Raw genomic sequence first — 18,967 nt, 5'->3', positions numbered from 1 at the left:
CAGTAGCAACCATTTGTCTAATTATTTTTGGTGAGAGACTGACGGAATAAAAGCTAGAGAGATGATCATTTCAGTTCAAGGTCCATACTTTAGAGATGGAGAACCAAGGACAGAGAGATGACGTGATTGGACAAAGATTAAAAAAAAAATAACAGGAGAATAAGGGCCAGGATTAGAACAAAGATCTCCTGGCTTTTAGCCAGCAATTTTCCCCACATGAATAAGCCACACTTACAGTTCTCACAGATCTATCATTACATTGTAACAATGACATAATCACATTGAAACAATGATATCATTACGGTGTTACACTGAGATAGTTTCTGTTTTATTTCAACTCTTGGAACTAAATTAGCATCCCCTGATTGTCGAGGTTAATATTCACTTCCCCTGTCCGGTCTGGTTTTGGAGTTTCCCCAAGGAAGAGCCAACATTTGCTTCCAGTTGTGAGTCCTCTGGGCTCTCACATGCATGAGAGGAGGGGATGCTCTCTGAATGATTTCTGCTTAGGACCACATATATCCCTGTTGACTACTACTATTCGTAGTGGTAATTGTTGTTGTTATCTTTTTTTTTTCTTTCAAGAAATCTTTATATTGTAAAGCCCAATGAACTAAGTCAAACCCCAGTGTATCTACAGAAGCTGTGGCGCAGTCAGGACGAGAGTGGATTTAGGATTGGGAGCGGCTCCTAACAGATCCGGATAAAAGGGAAAGGCCCTTGAACTCCACCCCGCGGTGTTCCAGGATGCTTAGGAAGCAGTCTTTAGAGGTGAGATTCATTCACCTCTCCTGCATATCAGGACAAATAGAGGGGTTGTTCGAATCGCTGGGGGGCCAGATGGGAGGACTTGCTCTGTAATTGAGCCACTTTGTCTTTTAGTGAAACGAGGGGCTCCAAAGCTCCCAGCCTCTGGGAGGTGATGGGCAGAGAACCCAGAGAACTGGGACGAGCTCGGGTCTCCGGCTAGCCGGGGCGGTCCCGAGGAGGGGCATCCAGGCCACGCCCCTCAAGCTCTGATTGGTTGCTTCGAAACAGGCGGGCGGCGCCCAGCGGCTAACGCTGGAGGCGGCGGCGGTTGGTCCGGGGCGTGCAGTTCGGCACAGATTGAGCTAAAGTGTCCCGCAGGGAGAAGTGACCCTCCCGCCCCTGGGCTGGTGAGTGCTTTCTTGTGTGCCTTCTCTTTCCCTCGTGAGTTTTTCCTCGTCTTCTCTGGTCTCTCGCGCCTCAGCTTGAGGTTGAAGGAGCCCCCAGCGACTGCTAAGGAGAGTGGAGGTTCGGTTGGGCCTCCGAGCCGCGGGATCCCAGAGGCTCTGTGATTGGCTGGGTGTGGGAGTCTCGTGCCTTGATTGGTTCCTGGAGCTGTCGAGGTGAAGTTCTGCTTGCCTTCACCTGCCCACCCTGGTGCAGAGAGGGGTAGCACAGGTGTGCGGGGGCGGTGGGGAGGGGCGCGGCAGGTGCGTGTGGATTAGGCTGGGGAAGAGGTTTGGGGTCCGTGCCCGTCCTGTCTTAGAATCTGAAGAGAAATCAAAGCCTGAAGCGAGTGTGGGGTTTCCTGGGGACCCTCATCCTCAAGCGCGTAGCACGAGGGTCACTTGATTCTTCATCATCACCCTCGCAAAGAAATGAAGTCACTGGCTCAGAAAACGACACAGGGTCATCTTGCCCTTTAGCAGGCTTTACAGTCTCTTCCCTATTTGTACTCCGTAGTTCCTGCAGGGTTCAGATGTCCCAGATGTACGGAACTAGGGGATGTGACTGGAGACCTTGCACAGTGCTTTCCCACCCACACCCCTCAGTTTGGGGGAGGCTGGCAAGAGAAAAAACTTTGCAAATGTCCCTAGAAGTCAGAGGAAACTTTTGGAAAGCATGCCTCCCTATGCAATTACCCCTGTTTTCCCCATGTCCTTTTTAAATGAAGGATCAGCTTTTTAAAGTTTCGAATGTTGGAGTCTATAAGTGAAGTTTTTTCTTTCTTTCTTTCTTTCTTTTTTCTTTTCTTTTTTTTTGCAAGCCCAGTCTAGGTGAGAGTTTGGGTTTTATTTTGCGTGTGGAGAGTGTAATAGCTACTCTCGGAAAATAAGCAGTTGGTGAACTGCTATCTGATCCCCTCTCTTGATGCTTGAGTGATTAGGAATTGGAATTTCGAGCTACTTACATTTTTTTTTTGAGAGGAAACTAGTGAAAGTCTTCTGGTATAGCTCCTAATACGTGTTGTTCTTCTGACTCAACCTTTAAAAAAAAAGTATTGATGGTACGTGTCTGATATTTGGGCGTTATTGAATTAGAAGTAGTATTTTTCCTTTTGGTGGGATGAAGTTGCTAAATATATGAATCTGAAATCAGATCCCACTAGATGTGTGACCGTAGGCAAGTTATTTAATATTTCTAAGCCTAAATTTTCTAATCTGTAAGAGTAGATTAATAATAGTTCCTACTTTATTGATGTGAGGATTAAATGAAATAATCCACATAACTAGTTTAGCACAGTCCCTGATACATAGCTATTATTATTTTTATACCATTTAACTTGGATTAAAAGTTGCAAGCTATCCGCAAAATGTGGGGAGAATCAGGTGAAGGCAGTGCCAGAGGTAAAGACAACTATCACTCATTGATTAAGTTAATACATGAAATGCAATTAAAGATCATATCTGAAACAGTAAACGCTATGTTGCTGATTGTCAAACACATTATTACCTAGAATGTGCCATAAGTGTTCTAGGTACTTTACTTTTACCTTGTTAAATTTATCAGTAATTCTGCAATTGAGTTGTTGCTATCTCTATGTCATAGATGTGAAAACTAAAGCTAAAAGAAGGGAAACAACCTAGTGAGGTCCACTCAGAGTCCAGTGCAGACTGTCTAATCTCTTTTTTCTGTATCCCACTATTTTTGCATTACATTCCTAACATAAGAACTTCTTGGACTGGGTTTTCTGTATGGCCCAGATTTGTTTCTGTTATGGACATGAGTTTATTTTGAATATTTTATTAGTTAAAAAACAATGAGAAATACCTGTGATGGTAAACTTAAATGTGTGATGAGAGAATAATGTCAATAATATGTATACTTTTAGTAAAAAACTAAATAAGTCCAACAGTGTTTGAAAATTAGTTCAGAAGTAATGTTTCCTACCATAGTTTCCCACTTAGTTTTTGTTTATTCACTATGATTTTGCGAAGTGACCACTTTTTTTTCATAATTTCTTAATTTAACCTTGAAGGTAAGGGAAAAAGTTTTAGTTTCTTTAGTAATTGCTTTTCTTTCTTTCTTTCTTTCTTTCTTTCTTTGCTTTTACAGATTCTCAAGTAATTGTTTTAAAACCAACTGTTAATGAGGAAAGTAAAGAATCAATGTTAATATATACAATATTATTATATTTTACTTTATTCAGAAATGTATGAGTGTATTTTACTTTTTCCTTGTTGTTTTCCCTACCTTGATTAAATATATTTTTACATACCTAATGAGCTAAATGATATGCATTGGATTTAAGAGAATAGAAACTTGAGTCTCTGTCAGTTTATCTCACATTGAGTTTCCTTATTTTTAATTTCAATTTAATTGTCATAGAGAAATGCCTTAGAGATAATGTTTACAAGATACAGACAATAACTATACTTGTATTTCTTTGGTGTTTCTCTTTCTAAAAACTCAGGTTTTCTTATTACATTGTTACATAATAGCATGTTTTAGTTTACAGAAAGTTACTGTGTATTTCATAAATTAATTATAAATTTAAAGAACTAGAATGTAACAAAATGTAACAGATACACTAAATGTAGTTTTATCTTTTCTATTGACAGTATCAGAGGAATTTGTAATATTATCCAGTCATATGTTGGATATTGTTGGAATGCTGACTAATGGAGACTCTTTTCTTTCTGTTATATAATATCAATTTATTATAAGAAAGCATAGTAGTATTGTTATATTGTGTGCATGTATGAAAATGTAACAAATCCCACCATTATATATAACTATAATGCACCAATAAAAAATATGGAAAAAAAGAGAAAGTATATTAGCTGTGGGGAAGGGCTTATTTTATATTCAGTATTAAACATAATGACTTGATGGATGACTGTGTGTGTGTGTGTGTGTGTGTGTGAGAGAGAGAGAGAGAGAGAGAGAGAGAGAGAGAGAAAGAGAGGGGGGGGAGGGAGGGAGGGAGGGGGAGGGAGGGAGGGAGGGAGGGAGGATTGAATCCAGGGGCTTTATACATGCCAGGCAAACAGTCTACTGCTGAACTATACCTCTAGCCTCTGACTTACTTATAGTTTGATTCAAAAAATAAAGCTGGTTGTTGAAAAAACGCTTAACTATGTTTAGAATTTTTTTTCTTTTTTACACACACTCATAATTTAGAAAAAAAACAACTGTGATCTGAGCAACATTATACATATTGTCCTACAGGTTGCCTGATAGTAGACATCCTTTTGTATCAAGAGATAAGAGTTCTATATTATTCTTTCAAGTAGTTTAATAAGTCCACTGCATGAGTGTCCCATAAGCTCTTTGAGCAGTTTTTTTGTTAATGGATAATTAGATATTTTTCTTACATTTCCTTATATTAGTGTACTGCATATATTCCATATAGTTTTTTAGTCTACTGTATGTAAAGGTGAACTGATTTTAACTTTGATTTAAAAAGTTTTGTATTCCACAAAATTTTATGTCACATGAAAAATTCTTTCTACTGTAATTACGATTAGGTTATTCTGGTTAAATCCTTGCTGAACATTGCAAGAGGATATTTTCAAATTAAAAAAAGCAAAGATTTCCAACCAATAGATAGTCTCCATATTTTCAAATAACATGTGATTTTTTGTTTTATTAAATTGTAAAAATCATATTTCTTTCTCTTAAAAGTCTTCATCTCTTATTAAAGCTGCTTTTTCTGTAACTGAATATATAACAGATTCATTTTATAATTTCATATTCCTTTTAGTGATATATACAAAAATTATTTTTAGAAGTAATTCTAGTGCTAATTTAGTAGAAATGGAGAATGTTACTGACTTTTAAAGATCTTAAAGTATAGGGTATAGTAAAATCAGAAGCATATTATATGTTACTGTATAACCAGGAGGTGGTTCAGGGGAGACTTTTGAAGGAATTGGCTTGGAAGGATGGGTAGAAGAATCTGGAGGAGAAGAGGAAGTGTTTTATGGATTAGCAGGTGCAGAAACCAAGAACATGGTGATTGAGGGTCTAAGAAAATGTTCAATGTGCCTAAAGTGTAAGGGTTAAGAGATGGGACTGGCCAGGATCCTGTAAGCTTTTGTTACAAGACATGGGCTTTATCCTGAAGGATAAAGAGAACTGTTAAGCCTGGTAAGGAGGGGAATAGTGCCATGTCTTTCCCAGAGTTTGGGAAGGATTGCTCTGGCTACAGTGCTTGAAGAACAGGTTGGAGACTTGCAAGGCTGAAGAAAGGGTGCCTGTTTTAGCCAGCTAGTAGAAATATGATGGTGGCTTGAATTAGAAGAGTAGTCATAGGTATTAAAGAGAAAATGTGGAGGTGGAAATACAATATGGTCATTGTTTTGACTGAGGAAAGATAGCAACAGGGAGAGGAGCAGAGATGTGGGAGAGGAAGGAATCAGGATGCTTTGATAACTTGGTGAATGTTGGTGCTGTTCTGTGAGATGGTAGACACAGAAAAACTGTAGATTTAAATGAATGAATGACGGAATGGATAGACAAAGGCATGACTAATTGACAGTGATGACAGGAGCTAGCACACAGCACTCACAATGGGTTTGGCCTCTCAGTTTTGCATGTTTAAGCATTCTGGATGCAGCTGGTGGCCTTTTCCTTGAAGTTTCACATATTGGTTTAGTTACACCTTCTAATTATATTTTGCATATATATTATTTTTTCTAGATCAAATGTTCTGATCCTTTGGGCAAATCTTCCTTTCAGATAAGGTGTGTGTTAGTTTCCTATTACTATTATAACGTATTAACACAAATTTAGTGGTTTAAAACAACAGACTTATTATCTTACAGTTTTGGCATCAGAAGTTAGTCTTAATGGTACTAAAAACTAGTCGTCAGAAAGATTGTGTTCCTTCTGCAGCCTCCAGGGGAGCGTCCATCTGCATTTCTTTCTTAGCTTCTCCCTCCACCTTGATAGCAGTGTAGCACCTCAGCTCACAGACACACGCACACTCTCCCACATCATGGCATCCCCTCTCTGCTTCTGTCTTCACACCATCTTCTATAACTCTGACCTTTCTGCCTCCCTCTTATAAGGACTATGGTGATTAAATTGGGTTCATCAGGATATTGTCCCATATCAGGGTTCTTAATTTAATCGATCCATAAGGTCCTCCTTTCTTTGTAAGGTTACATATTCACATGTTCTGGAGATTAGGGTACAGAAACCTTTAGGGTGTAGGATCCTTATTCTGTCTGATGGAATAATTAAAATGTATGTGTTTCTATTTGGGCAGTCCTTTGAATTCCCGAGCAGCATGTTGATCAGAATCCTTGTTCCTGGGCTGGGGATGTGGCTCGAGCCATGCGTGCGGCCCGGGTTTGATCCTCAGCACCACATACCAACAAAGATGTTGTGTCCGCCGAGAACTGAAAAATAAATGTTAAAAATTCTCTCTCTCTCTCTCTCTCTCCCCTCTCTCTAAAAAAAAAAAAAAAAAAAGAATCCTTGTTCCTTGGTACAACTATTCTCTCCTATTCTCTTGGAATCTCTGCCTATACACCAGCCTTAATTATTTTTTTTTCTTACTGAGTCATCTGTTATATCAGGCAGCTCTTTTAATTTGCTGGTACCTTGACAAGTAATCTCTCTCTATATTTTACTTTGGACATGTTGAATAAGAGACAAAATCATGCATTAATTCAGGTCACATAATAAATAGTATCAAAAAAGTCCCTGATGTCTACCATGTGGCTGCTTCCTAAGCTTTGCTGTCTCATTTCTTCTGCAGCAGAAATTCTTGGAGAAGGGAGACAACCAATGTTTCCTAGGGATTTCACATTTCCCTCACCAAATCTGTTTCCTAAGTTTCAGACTTGAATCTTTCTATCAACACTATTTTCAATAGTTATCCAGAAACTTAAGCAAGAAATATGCAGGAATTATTCAGAATAGTACAGGATACTATATAGGCAAGTGATTAGGAGAAATACTGTGTGAATTCAAGATCTAAAAATATAATTAATTCAGGCCAACAGGAAGGACTACTAGAAAGAGCTCCATCAGGAAAGCTATAGCCTGGGTTAGTTGAAAAGATGAGGCTCTCTTTGACTATTCCTTCTATATCTTTTGCTGACTTCTCGCGGGTAAAATATCGGATTTTCACAGATCTTGTTCTTAGACCCTTTTCACTTTCTTTTCCATTCTCATCAGAAAATGCTATTCCTTCCAATGGCTTTACTTCCCAAGTATTTGCTGTCAATTTCTCTTCCTGAACTTTTTAGTCCTAGTATTTCTAGTTGCCTACCTGACATTTCTACTTGAATGTCTTTAAAGGCTTCTCAAATCAAATATGACCAAATCAGAAGATTCCAAGTCCAAATTGTGGCATCTATCAAACCATTCCTTTGGAGACACTGTCAGATTCTAACCTAGTCACCATCATTTGTCACTAAACTACTGTAGTAGATTCTAACTCTTCCCCACTTCAGGTTATTCTCCATCTCATTTTCTCTAGGTTCTGTTGCTTTTGCTCTGTTTTTACGCCCCCCCTCCCTTTTTCTCTCTCATTGTTTCTTTAGTTCTTTTTCCTTAGCTCTTTTTTTTCCCTTTAGCCACCTTCCTTCTTGTTTCCCCTTTTCTCTGTGAAACTCATCACTATTTCACTTATATTTGTCTTCTTAGAGAGCTATTTTAAAACTATGAGTGAGATCTTGTCACCACTACTTTGTTAAAACCCTTTAGCAGTTTTCTACTGCATTCAGAATAAAATTTAATTTCTTCAACTTGGCCTCCTGTGTTTTGGCCACTGCCTAACTCTCCAACCCTTTCTCCCAAGCCAGTTCTTGAAATGCATCAGACTTTCTCTGTTCAAAGCCTTTGCAAAAGTCATTCTCTAAGTACATAATTCCTCTTCCTTTCTTCCTCTGGCTAATTCCTACCATTCTTCAATTCAAGCTTTTCCTCTAGCAAAATAATTTCATTCAATTTAATTTCAAGTAGGCCCCTGATGTTTATCTCTCTTAGAGGATTCTGTTCTTTCCTCCAAAGCAATTACCATGATTTAATATTGTGTATTCAGTTGTGTATTTGCTATTTTCAGACTTTCCAACTCATTTATTACTTTCATTTTGGCAGTAACATGGCTGTTATGTTCACCACTGCCTTTCTTACCTATAGTGCATAGTTCAATAAAGGGCATGAGTAAATAATTGAGACTGTATGGAGCAAAGGCCCTATGTAAAAAAAAAATTAAAAAAAAATCCTGAAGAGTCATTCTAGCAAAGAGGATCTTAGTCACAAATTCTGACTTCTAGTAATGACATGGATATTATAAAACTTTTGCTTTTACTTATAACCATATTTATGTTAGTAAAAGAAACTTTCTAAATTATCATTAATGTTTGAATATTATTAGCCTTATTTTATCTTTTTAATTTGATAAATTATATTAAATGAACTATAATTATGTCTCATCATAAAATTAATAACTCTTCATTTGTTAAATGCTAGCTATGTGTCAAGTACTTTGTATTTATCATCTTAATTTTTACAGCAGTCATTTGAAGGAGATGGTAATTTACTGTTTTTCAGATGAGAACACTGAAGCACCAAGAAATTAACTACCCTATCCCAAGGTCTTATAGCTAGTATATATATGGTATAGCTGGAATTCAAAACAGATAAATCTAATACTTTCTACTGCTACAGTGCTGTGCTGTCTTTATAAGACATGTTAATACATATTATGTGTGTGTGTGTGTGTGTGTGTGTGTGTGTGTGTGTGTGTGTTTGGGGGGGGCATGCTGGGACTTGAACCTAGGGCCTTACACATGCCAGGCAAGCATTCTACCACTGATCAACACCTCTAGCCCTGTGAAATATTTTGGTATAGATATGGCATTTCTGTTTTCTGGATCAGACAAATAAGAAATATTTAACTCAAAAATTCAAAGCTGGGAAATGTTTTCAACTTCTGAATAAATCATAAAGGATATGTTCTTTGACTGTTTTTCTAAATGAAGCATTAAAAATGATGAAACATTTTTTGAATACATACATACAGACTAGTGTAAAAATACCTGTTTTCTTACCACTTATCTTGAAATAAAACATTTCTGGTTCAGTTGAAAGGCCCTTGTGCATTCCTCCCCAGTCTCCTCCCCCACCCTCAGTAGTAACCACTGTCCCAACTTTGGCATTTATCATGTCCTTGCAGTATATGTATCTTGGCAATAATCTGGTGACAGAGTGATGAATGAATATGTAGGTCAGTAGCAATTAACGTTATTAGCATTTTTTTTTCCTGAAGAATTTTAACTTTGGTCTGCTTTTTTGCCATTCCTGGTTGAGCCCAGATTTGTATCAGATCTGAGTCATGACACTTAGCTCTCTGCATCATATTTTGTAATGTGGGAAAGGAATGGAAAAGTGCTCAGCTTCAGAGCCTACTGCCAAGGGTCCCAGGATCAGCTCCACAGGTTGTCTTTTTTCCCCATGATCTGAAGTCAGATTGTAATGTAGAGCCTTATTGCATTTGTACTTAGACCCTTTTCACTTTCTTTTCCATTCTCATCAGAAAATGCTATTCCTTCCAATGGCTTTACTTCCCAAGTATTTGCTGTCAATCTCTTCCTGAACTTTTAGTCCTAGTATTTCTAGCTGCCTACCTGACATTTCTACTGAATGTCTTTAAAGACTTCTCAAATCAAACATGACCAAACCAGAAGACTTGTAATCTTGAGGGTCTCATGACTGACACTTTTTAGGATCAGTGGGTTAGGCCCTAATTCAAGTCAAATCTAAGGTAGATGGACCTGTTCTATGTTTCTCACATTTTCCTGGATTTTAAAAGCTTAGTATCCTTAACTTATGATCTGTATATATATTTTTGTATTGTGGAAGATTCCCAATAGGTTTAGAGTGTAGTTTGGACTTTGTCACATGAGATTCCTCCCCTGACCCCCAATCTAAGGGGAACAGCTTCCTTAGGTTGGCAAAGAATTGAAGTAGTCTTTTCCTAAAAGATAAAAACAAAAGCAAAGTAAAGTGCTAGTTAAGATTCAGCTTCAAAAAAAATCAGCTTCAAAAAGGAAATATTACGTATTACTGGTTCAGTGTAATTGGTTTATATGAAAAAAAATAAGACTGGAACTTTTAAGGAAAGATAAAATAAGTAATGAGTGAAAAGCTGGAGTTGTGGCTATGATGCAGAGTGGGGACTAGGGCTAACCAAGGAGCTACTCTCAGGATTCAATGCCTGGGACACAAAAAGATTTAGAAAGAGAATAAAGGATGATTATAAAATATTAAAAACTGGCTCTTTGTGTACTTTCGAACATAGTACTCATTAAGTAATGACTGACTCTTGATAGTTTATAAAAGTTTTTCAATAAAAGCATATATTGATATACATAGTAGCTTTTCATTTATGAGGATACATTACAATTTATGTGAGTACTATTTTGTTAAATGATTTCTTTTTGATGCTAATCAGATTATTATTTCTTTATTCTATTACACAAGAATGATTTATATATATATATTATATATATGATTTTGCTAAAGTTCAAGTAACTGAATATTGTGTACAAATTCTTCATTTCTTTCATAAAACTAATTTTGTTGAATTTTTTCATAAAATGCAACTGCTAAACATTCTTCTGATAGCTCTTTTGTGAATGTGTCACTGTTCTTGATTTGCACACGCCTTATAATTTAGACTCTCTTTTGTTTTGGGTTGGCAGTTCCAACTGTTAAAGCTCTTGTCTGATTATGTGGAACTCCATTTTAATGGGAACAGCTTCTTTGCTGCGTTTTTAAAAAATCGTCTCGGAAGCTTCTTACTGTGGATCTTTGTTGGGGACAAAGGATTATTTATGCTAAAGGAAAATGTATTCCCCACTGAATTAGCTCGTGGGAAGCATAACAAGCTCATTAGTAATGCTCACTTGTTCTTTGGCCTTTTGCTGTGGTAGAGAGAAGGAAAATGACATCAAAAAGGACATTCTGTTGTCTTTTGCTTTCCCACAAAGAAAATGTGTTACAGTATTAGACTCTTCAGTTAGGTTTAGCTCAGGTTCAACTTTGTATCAGAAGAAATGTTCCTGAAAGGAAAGTGGTATGTATAGTTGGCAGTATGCATGAGGTATATTTGATATGACTTAGAGGAGAAAATAACTTTTCCTTGGAAATTGAAAGTATTTAGTCTTATACATGGTTTTATATATTATTTTCCTTAATATGTTTTAGTAGAATGAAAAGTAGACTAGCTTATTATGTTTGCTATAAGCAACCAATAATCCTGGGTTTTTATACAGTATGTAATATTCTGAACATTTTTAAGCTTTTCACTTTTCTCCTGAAAATATATTAACAATTACATTAACCTAATTTAACTAATTAAAGTTTTTCTTTTTTTCTGTAGCTTTCAAGAATTGTACTTTGAAACTAAAATTGTTATTTCTTTTGTTTATTTGTCTTTTGAATTTTTTTACAGGAAGGAATTGAGTATTTTTGTTTCATAGTTAAAATTGATAGTTATCTTTATTAACTTGTTGACTAGCAGAAAAGCTTATGGTTAAGCTTGTGAATTTATATTAAAGTCCAGATGATCTTAAATGATCCCTATGAAAATCAGTTGAAAGATGCTTGAATTTCAGTATTGGTATTATGATTTTTATATTTATCTTATATTTACAGGGAAAATGAAATTCTGGGAGACTTTTACATAAGCAAAGTCTTATTGTTAATTTTATGTTACTGGCCAGATGCTTCATTAATTCTTTGATACTAGTGCCAGAAACAACATATTAAGTATGTTTCAGGTTTTCCTCTTTCAAGTGAGAAGCATCCTTAGGAAGTAAGAAGCAGGGAGTCATTACTGAGTTCTTTTATAGTCAAACTATTCCAACAGGAAGAGAATGTTTTTGGTCAAATAAGAGAAAAACACATTTTAAAATCTTGTGATTTGGGGATTTTGGGAAGTGGGAAAGCTGCCATCATCTGTATTAATGTTTGTTCTGTTTTCAGAATAGCTGTTTCATTTCCATATAGATGACCATGCAGCCTGCAATTCAAGTAAGTATTTTTCTTGGAAAAATGTCTTTAAAATTTTTTTAAAGCATTACATTTTGATAGCAGGAATATTATATTTTTGACCTTCTAGTTCTAAAAAGATTTTTTAAGTCTAAGGTTTTATTTGTATTAAACATTTGAAAGAATAAAATATATCGTACAGTTGGTGCATCCATCTTATTTGTACCACTTTGATAAAAGAATTAGAATATTTTATCATTTTCCCCTTATTATAATTTAGTACATAACTGCAGTTAAAAAAAACTTTTAGTGAAAACAAATATGTATATATATTTTTTTCTTAGATAATTGTACATTTGCTCTGTAAATGTCTAAACATGACTAGGGGTTAAAATTTGAAATTTTACGGAGTAGATTTTTTTGTTCATTTTATATCTGGGGGTAATGAGACAAGCCAGGATAATCTTATATTTGATATTTAGGGTTGGTATTTGTTATATTAGTCTTATATCCTTTTGTTTTCTTTACTTTATTATAACTAGAACATGATTGAATATTAACTTAAAGATAAAAGTAATATTTAATATGGTTATCTAGAAATATACAAGCAGCTGATAATACAATGTGCTGGAAAGTAAGAACTTTAGAGTTAGTCGGATTCCAGTTCTGATCATCATTCTGCTATTTCTGTTGAGATTTTCTAGCAAGTTATTTAACTGTTGAGTATCTTCTGCCCTACCTGTAACGTGAGGATAATAGTTCTTATTTTGCAGGGCGGCTGTGAGGAATCAATGAGATAACGTGTGCAGAGGGCCATCAAGAATACATAGTACCTAGCAGGTGCTCCAGAAGTTTGGTTGTACCAAACTTGGCACACCAAATTATCCAGTTGTAAAACTGGAAGTAGTACCTGTGACATGAAAGCCTCTCTTTCTTTTGACTAAGAAAGAAGGCTTACCAAGATAATAATTGATAAAGCTTAGAAAAGAGAATATATGTTTATCAAATGGTTAGGAACAACCCTGAGTGTGATTCTGCTTGTATGCCTTCCTATGTTATGTCTCATACCCTTCTGCTCTACTGATGGAGTCCATCATGCTGTTTTTCTTTTGGGAATTGATGACAGTCTTCCCAGAGGTCTTATTCTTCTGATTTGTGTTCTTTCACATTCACATCCATTGTGCCCAGAACTACTTTATTTCTCAAAACCATTTTGATTTGATTCCTTCAATCTGTCCTCTCTTCATTTCAGTCTTTAAACACTAATTTCTTGTTGATTATAGTTTTTTGATTTCTTATAGAGTGCTTTTCTCATAGGAAAGAGAAAAACATTATCCATGTTTTTCTCTTTCCTATGCTGAGGATCTTTAGTAGTTTATTGGTGATTTTTTTTCCCCCATGGTTTTGTAGTCCTGTGAAATCTCTGATCTAGATTCCACAGGTCCATCTTTATTGATTATTTTTCCAGAGTAACCTTGATATCTCTCATGGAGGTTTTTGCTTCTCTCCCTGCTGAAAGTAAGAAATTTTTAGCTCTTTCTCTGTTTAATGTATTGGACAGTTACTTATTTATAAGTACTTTGAAGAGAGGAGACATCCGGTATATCTTTGTAATCAATTGATTTCTTATTAATTTAATACATTAAAATCTTCCATACCCTACTTTTATGTCCTTCATTCTGATTAATAAAGGAAACATACAGTCTAAAAGTCAATGAACAATAGTTCTTAACTGCTTTGGGGTCATAGTCCTCTTTGAGAATCTGACAAAACCTTTGAATTCTTTCTCAGATAAATGATCCATGTGTAAGCATACAATTTAATTCAAATTTAAGAAAGCTCATATATGTAAGTTTATCTGTAAACTGCTTATGGATTAAGAATCTCTGCAATGTGGCAGCTTTCAATACATATAAACAGCATTTAGATGTGCAGTTTTGGTATTAACATCTAATTTTTAACACTAATATACTGCTGAGTAGCCCAGGGTATTATAACATCTTCTGCTTACAATAAAAGGAAAATTCAACCTTGGTCTCTTCTCTTAAGTATCAGGAAGTGAGAATGACTTTTGTTAATGTTAACATTTCCATGTTTACACATAATTTTTTCTAAACCTCCCTCCTAACTTATGCTCATCTTTCCTTGATAAACACTTGTACCTGCTCTGCCTGTTTTCAGCTCAGCCAATGATTTAAAAGTACAAATAGCATAATAAAATATGATTGGTTGTAAGATACACTTTGATTTTGATTGTAGAGTCATTTGCTAATATTATTTTCTCAATTATTCAAATATTTTTGATTGAATATTGCACGCTAAGTTACTTTACTGAGTTCTCTGTTAACAAACAGAAATAACACATTTATGAAGGGAAGAACCAGTAAATCTTTGCTGTACTCCCTTTGAAATTACTTGGAGAGAATTCAGAAAAGTAAATGACATCTTTTTCCTAAATTATTATAGAACCATCATATGTTTAGGAATTCATTCCCCAGTTTCTACCCATAATTCCCAAAATAATGTTCTTCAAATTAAGTTTCATTTTGTCTTTGGGTATTTTTATTGGATTTCATTACTCCTGCATACCTCTTATATTTACTAATTTTCTTTCTTTACCTTTGGGATATCTCTCTCTCTCTCTCTCTCTCTCTCTCTCTCTCTCTCTCTCTCTCTCTCTCTAAAACATGTTTATTTCTCATCAGAGGAGACTGAAAGCAGGTTTTAATTTTTTTCCTCTGAAGCTTGTCTAGATTACATATAGTATTGCTTTGGCTTTTAATTTTGTATAGTAAGACCTACCTCAAATGAATCTTAATGTATTTTAAGGGGAAAATGTTCTATATTTAAAAAATATCAAGTGGACAGTTGGATGTCTTACCACTTCCAAATATTTTAGTGTGTGTTTTAAAAAAAATCCAGGACATCTTCCTATAAAATCACAGTGAAATAATCAGAATTATATTCTGATATCACATACTACCATTTTATACTCAGGTCATATTCAAATATTGCCAGTTGTCCTGGTAATATCCAGTTCAGAATCTTGTGTTAACTTTTGCTGTCTGGTTTCTTTTTGAGTTTGAATCAGTCTAGAATGGTATCTTTCTTTGCCAGTCTGTAATGACTTTGACACTTTTGAATATTTTAGAACAACCTTTTTATAGAATGTCCCTTAATTTGGGTTTGCGTGATGTTTTCTCATGATTGGGTTCAGGTTGTACATCTTGGGAGAAATATTACTTAAAAGATGCTGGTTTTTTTCATTGCATTCTATCGGTGGCATATGGTTATTGACAGTGTTCACCCTGTCACTTGGTTATGAGTGTTCACCCTGTCACTTGGTTATGAGACTGTCAGGTTTCTCTACTATAAAATTATTCTTTTTCTCCCTAAGTAAGTATTTTGAGCGTAAATGATGTTATAAACATCCCAATACTTGTAAAAGTTTCAACCTATTTATTTATTTACATCTGTATGGACTCATAGTTGTCTATTTTAGTCAATGTGGTATAATCTATTCCTGTCATTTATTTACCCCCAGTTTAGCCAATAGAAGTCCCTTCAGGCTAGTTTTTGTTCTCTTTTCATGTCCTCATATCTTTTGAGTGCTTCTTTGCTTTCTGATAAAAGGTCATAGGGTTCATCCCCCCCCCCCAGCCCAATTCCATATTTGTCCTTTCTTCTCTGGCAATGAGAAATCTGGCTTCCATTGGGTTCCCTTATTATCCTGCTCAGGATCTGACACTTTGCATAATCTTATCCCATATGTGGATGACCTCTCAGTTGTTCTAAGCAACTGCCCTCCAAGAACCTTGTGGTCACTTCACTTGGGTCCTAATACCCCTTCCTGAATTATTCAGGAAGGAGAAGGACAAAGGCTATTGTCACTTTTGTAAAAAATGACTTCATGATGACATCATTACTTCTTTTACAACTTAAAGAATAGTCTTTTCTATAAATAATCTTATATTAAAGCATATCTAGTTGTGTTTAAAATTTTGTAAGTATTAATTTGATGATATGGTTACATCAATTTTTATTCTAAACCAAGGATTGTTTATGGGTAAATATTTTTGGTTTAGTGGGTCAGTAGGCAAAATCAAGGCTATGAAATAGATACTTACATAACAACAATTTTAAAATGTAAAATTCTCTTTTAACTTGTGGGCCATACAAAATCAAATGACAGACAAGATTTGCCTCATGGACCTAGTTTTTCTCCCCCTCTCCTTATTTTAGTTTTTAAAGCTGAGGATCAAACCCCAGGTCTTGCATATGCTAGGCAAGACACTTCCACTGAGCAACATCTGTAGTTCCCACTCCCTTATTTTAAATCAAATATTTAGAAATTAATTTTTTTAAAAAAGCATTGTTTTTATAATGTAAAGTTTAAAATGCCATTTACATTTTATTAATTGTCCTTTCATTCAACAAATGTTTATTTAATCTCTATCTTCAAAGCCCAATGCCAGTTGCTGCAAAGATATCTCTTGAAAAGCAGATATCATTAACCCATTTCACAGCTGAAATTCTCAATCTCTGGTCAAGTCATTGTTAAACTTATTCAGCTAACAAGTGGAGGAAAAATATTTGTTGAATTTTATCCTCTTGGCTCAATAGTAAAATCCATTCATTTATTAGGGGTTTACCTTGTCACTATTGTATTAAATATTGAAAATGTTTCAGATATCTAAACTAATAGTTGCTTCTAATTTATGTATTTTCTATGAGTTGATACAGTTTTGTGCATGAGTATATTGTGTCTGGCTTATACTTTGCCATTTAAATGTAGATGTGAATCATGGTAACTGTTACCAAGTTTGCATTAATTCAGCCAATTGGTGTTTTCTCTAGGTGTGGTTTGGAGAAGATCTGCCTCTAAGTCCACGGAGTCCTCTGACCCCCAGACATGGACCAGGGTTGGCTGATGTTTGTCAGTATGATGAGTGGATAGCTGTGAGGCATGAAGCTACTCTGTTGCCTATGCAAGAAGATCTGTCTATCTGGTTATCTAGTCTATTAGGTAAGGCTTGCCAAGAGACCCCAAATTATAATCTCTTATTCAATAAATATTTATTTAGAACCTTACTTTTTGTCAAGGAATATTGGTTCTAGGTGCTCTAGTAAAATTAAATGTTTAAGTTGCTTGTTCCTACCAAGCTTAAATTCCCTCCAGTTCAGGGGAAATACTGTGGTTCACCCTGAACCTTGGGTCTGGGATAGTAGGAAATTTGAGATTTAAGTGAAGAGGTCAGTACTTTTGAATAATCAACATTTCATTGTTTATAGTAAAATCTTTTTCTAAAAGTACATAGGTCTATTTTTTTTAATTGATCTTTCCACAGTCTTGTGTAAATCATTAGATTCTGAGTGAAATTTATATTGTAGTTAAAATAATTACTATTTCTGAGACATTGAGGATTAGAGACATATGAAACAAAAGGAAATGTCAAGTTAGAGAATATCTGTCATTATATGTTTTACTCTGTTAGAGAGTATGATGAATTCTTTGAACTTTCTTACCAGAAAAATTCAATTTAAGTACAGAATTTTATGTGGCATTTCAAGATCATCTATGGTCCTCCTAAGATAATTAAACACACATGAAACACTGGATCTGGTTATCTGATAACAGTTTGATGATTTGGATAATTTAAAAAGTTTTTTATGTAATAATAATGCTTTTAAAGGTGAAAAGTTGGCATTGTCTGACTATTATGGTATTAGATTTAATTTTTAAACTACAACAAAATCAATCTTATTTATAAAAAATCCTCTTATGCAAACTATTAATATTCAATGAATTTATTTTAAATGAAACATGTCAATTGTCTTTATCTTTTTCTGCAGTAATACATCACAGATATTTTTGTTTCGGTTGGCTTTCATTTAACTTGACCTTATTTGTTTTAACTATTCTTCTAAGAGGGAATATTTTGAGTATGATCAGAATTTGTTTTGTTTTTTAGCTGTAACCTAATTTTATTTAATTAAATTTTAATCATTTTATTTGAATTTACTCTTTTTAGAAGAACCTTACCTTTGAAGTTTGTTTTTAGGTATTGAAGTTAAGGCAGAAAGACTATTGGAAGAACTTGATAATGGAGTGCTCTTATGCCAATTGATTGATGTTCTTCAAAATATGGTGAAAGCATGCAACTCTGAAGAATCAGGGGTAAGTAAATGTTTGATAGAGGTGATATTATACCTTGGTTGGTATAATTTAATTTGTTTATGTATGTTTCTTTTCATCTTTACAAGGTTGTAAACTTCTATCCCACAACTGGCTATGATATTTTGAAGAATTTACTTAGGCTTTTTGAACATCTGAAAAGATGTTTTCTGTGAAGTGGAGATATTAACATTTGCCCTGTGGGATTTATTTGTGTTTTAATCAGTTTTTTATTTTCCTTCTTCTTCTGCTGTAATCAAAAGACCTGATAATTTAATGAGAACAATTTTAGAGGAAGAAAAGTTTATTTGGGGGCTCATGATTTCAGAGGGCTCAGTATATGAACAGCTGGCCATTCCTCAAAGTCTGAGATAAGGCAGAACATCATGGTGGAAGAGTATGGCAGAGGAAAGCAGCTGGGGACATGGTTCTGGGAAGCACAAAATATAAACCCCAAAGGCACACCCCTAAGGACTCACCTCCTTCAGCCGTACCTTGTCTGTGTATAGTCACTACTCGATTAATCTTATAAGGGAATTAATGCGCTGATAGGGTCAAGGCTTTCATAATCCAATCATTTCACCTCTA

The 18,967-nt window shown here is 35.1% G+C and overlaps 1 protein-coding gene across 2 annotated transcripts in view; it reads left to right on the top strand.

Moving 5' to 3' along the window:
- The first annotated feature begins 1,059 nt into the window (after positions 1–1,059).
- Gas2l3 (growth arrest specific 2 like 3) overlaps positions 1,060–18,967 on the top strand; it is a 32,504-nt gene continuing 14,596 nt past the window's right edge. Inside the window, exons 1-4 of one of the 2 annotated variants that reach the window (XM_005322370.5) lie at positions 1,060–1,157; positions 12,199–12,246; positions 17,062–17,230; positions 18,267–18,382. In XM_005322370.5, the coding sequence (XP_005322427.2) occupies positions 12,223–12,246; positions 17,062–17,230; positions 18,267–18,382 (309 nt within the window). In that variant the 5' untranslated portion in view covers positions 1,060–1,157; positions 12,199–12,222. Of the gene's footprint in view, positions 1,158–10,956; positions 11,288–12,198; positions 12,247–17,061; positions 17,231–18,266; positions 18,383–18,967 lie in introns of those variants that run through there. The other variant, XM_021724482.3, reaches the window with a different exon arrangement.

Source organism: Ictidomys tridecemlineatus, chromosome 6 (assembly GCF_052094955.1).
Source record: "Ictidomys tridecemlineatus isolate mIctTri1 chromosome 6, mIctTri1.hap1, whole genome shotgun sequence".
In the NCBI taxonomy this organism is placed as follows: domain Eukaryota; kingdom Metazoa; phylum Chordata; class Mammalia; order Rodentia; family Sciuridae; genus Ictidomys; species Ictidomys tridecemlineatus.
This window is presented reverse-complemented; position numbering and strand designations above follow the sequence as displayed.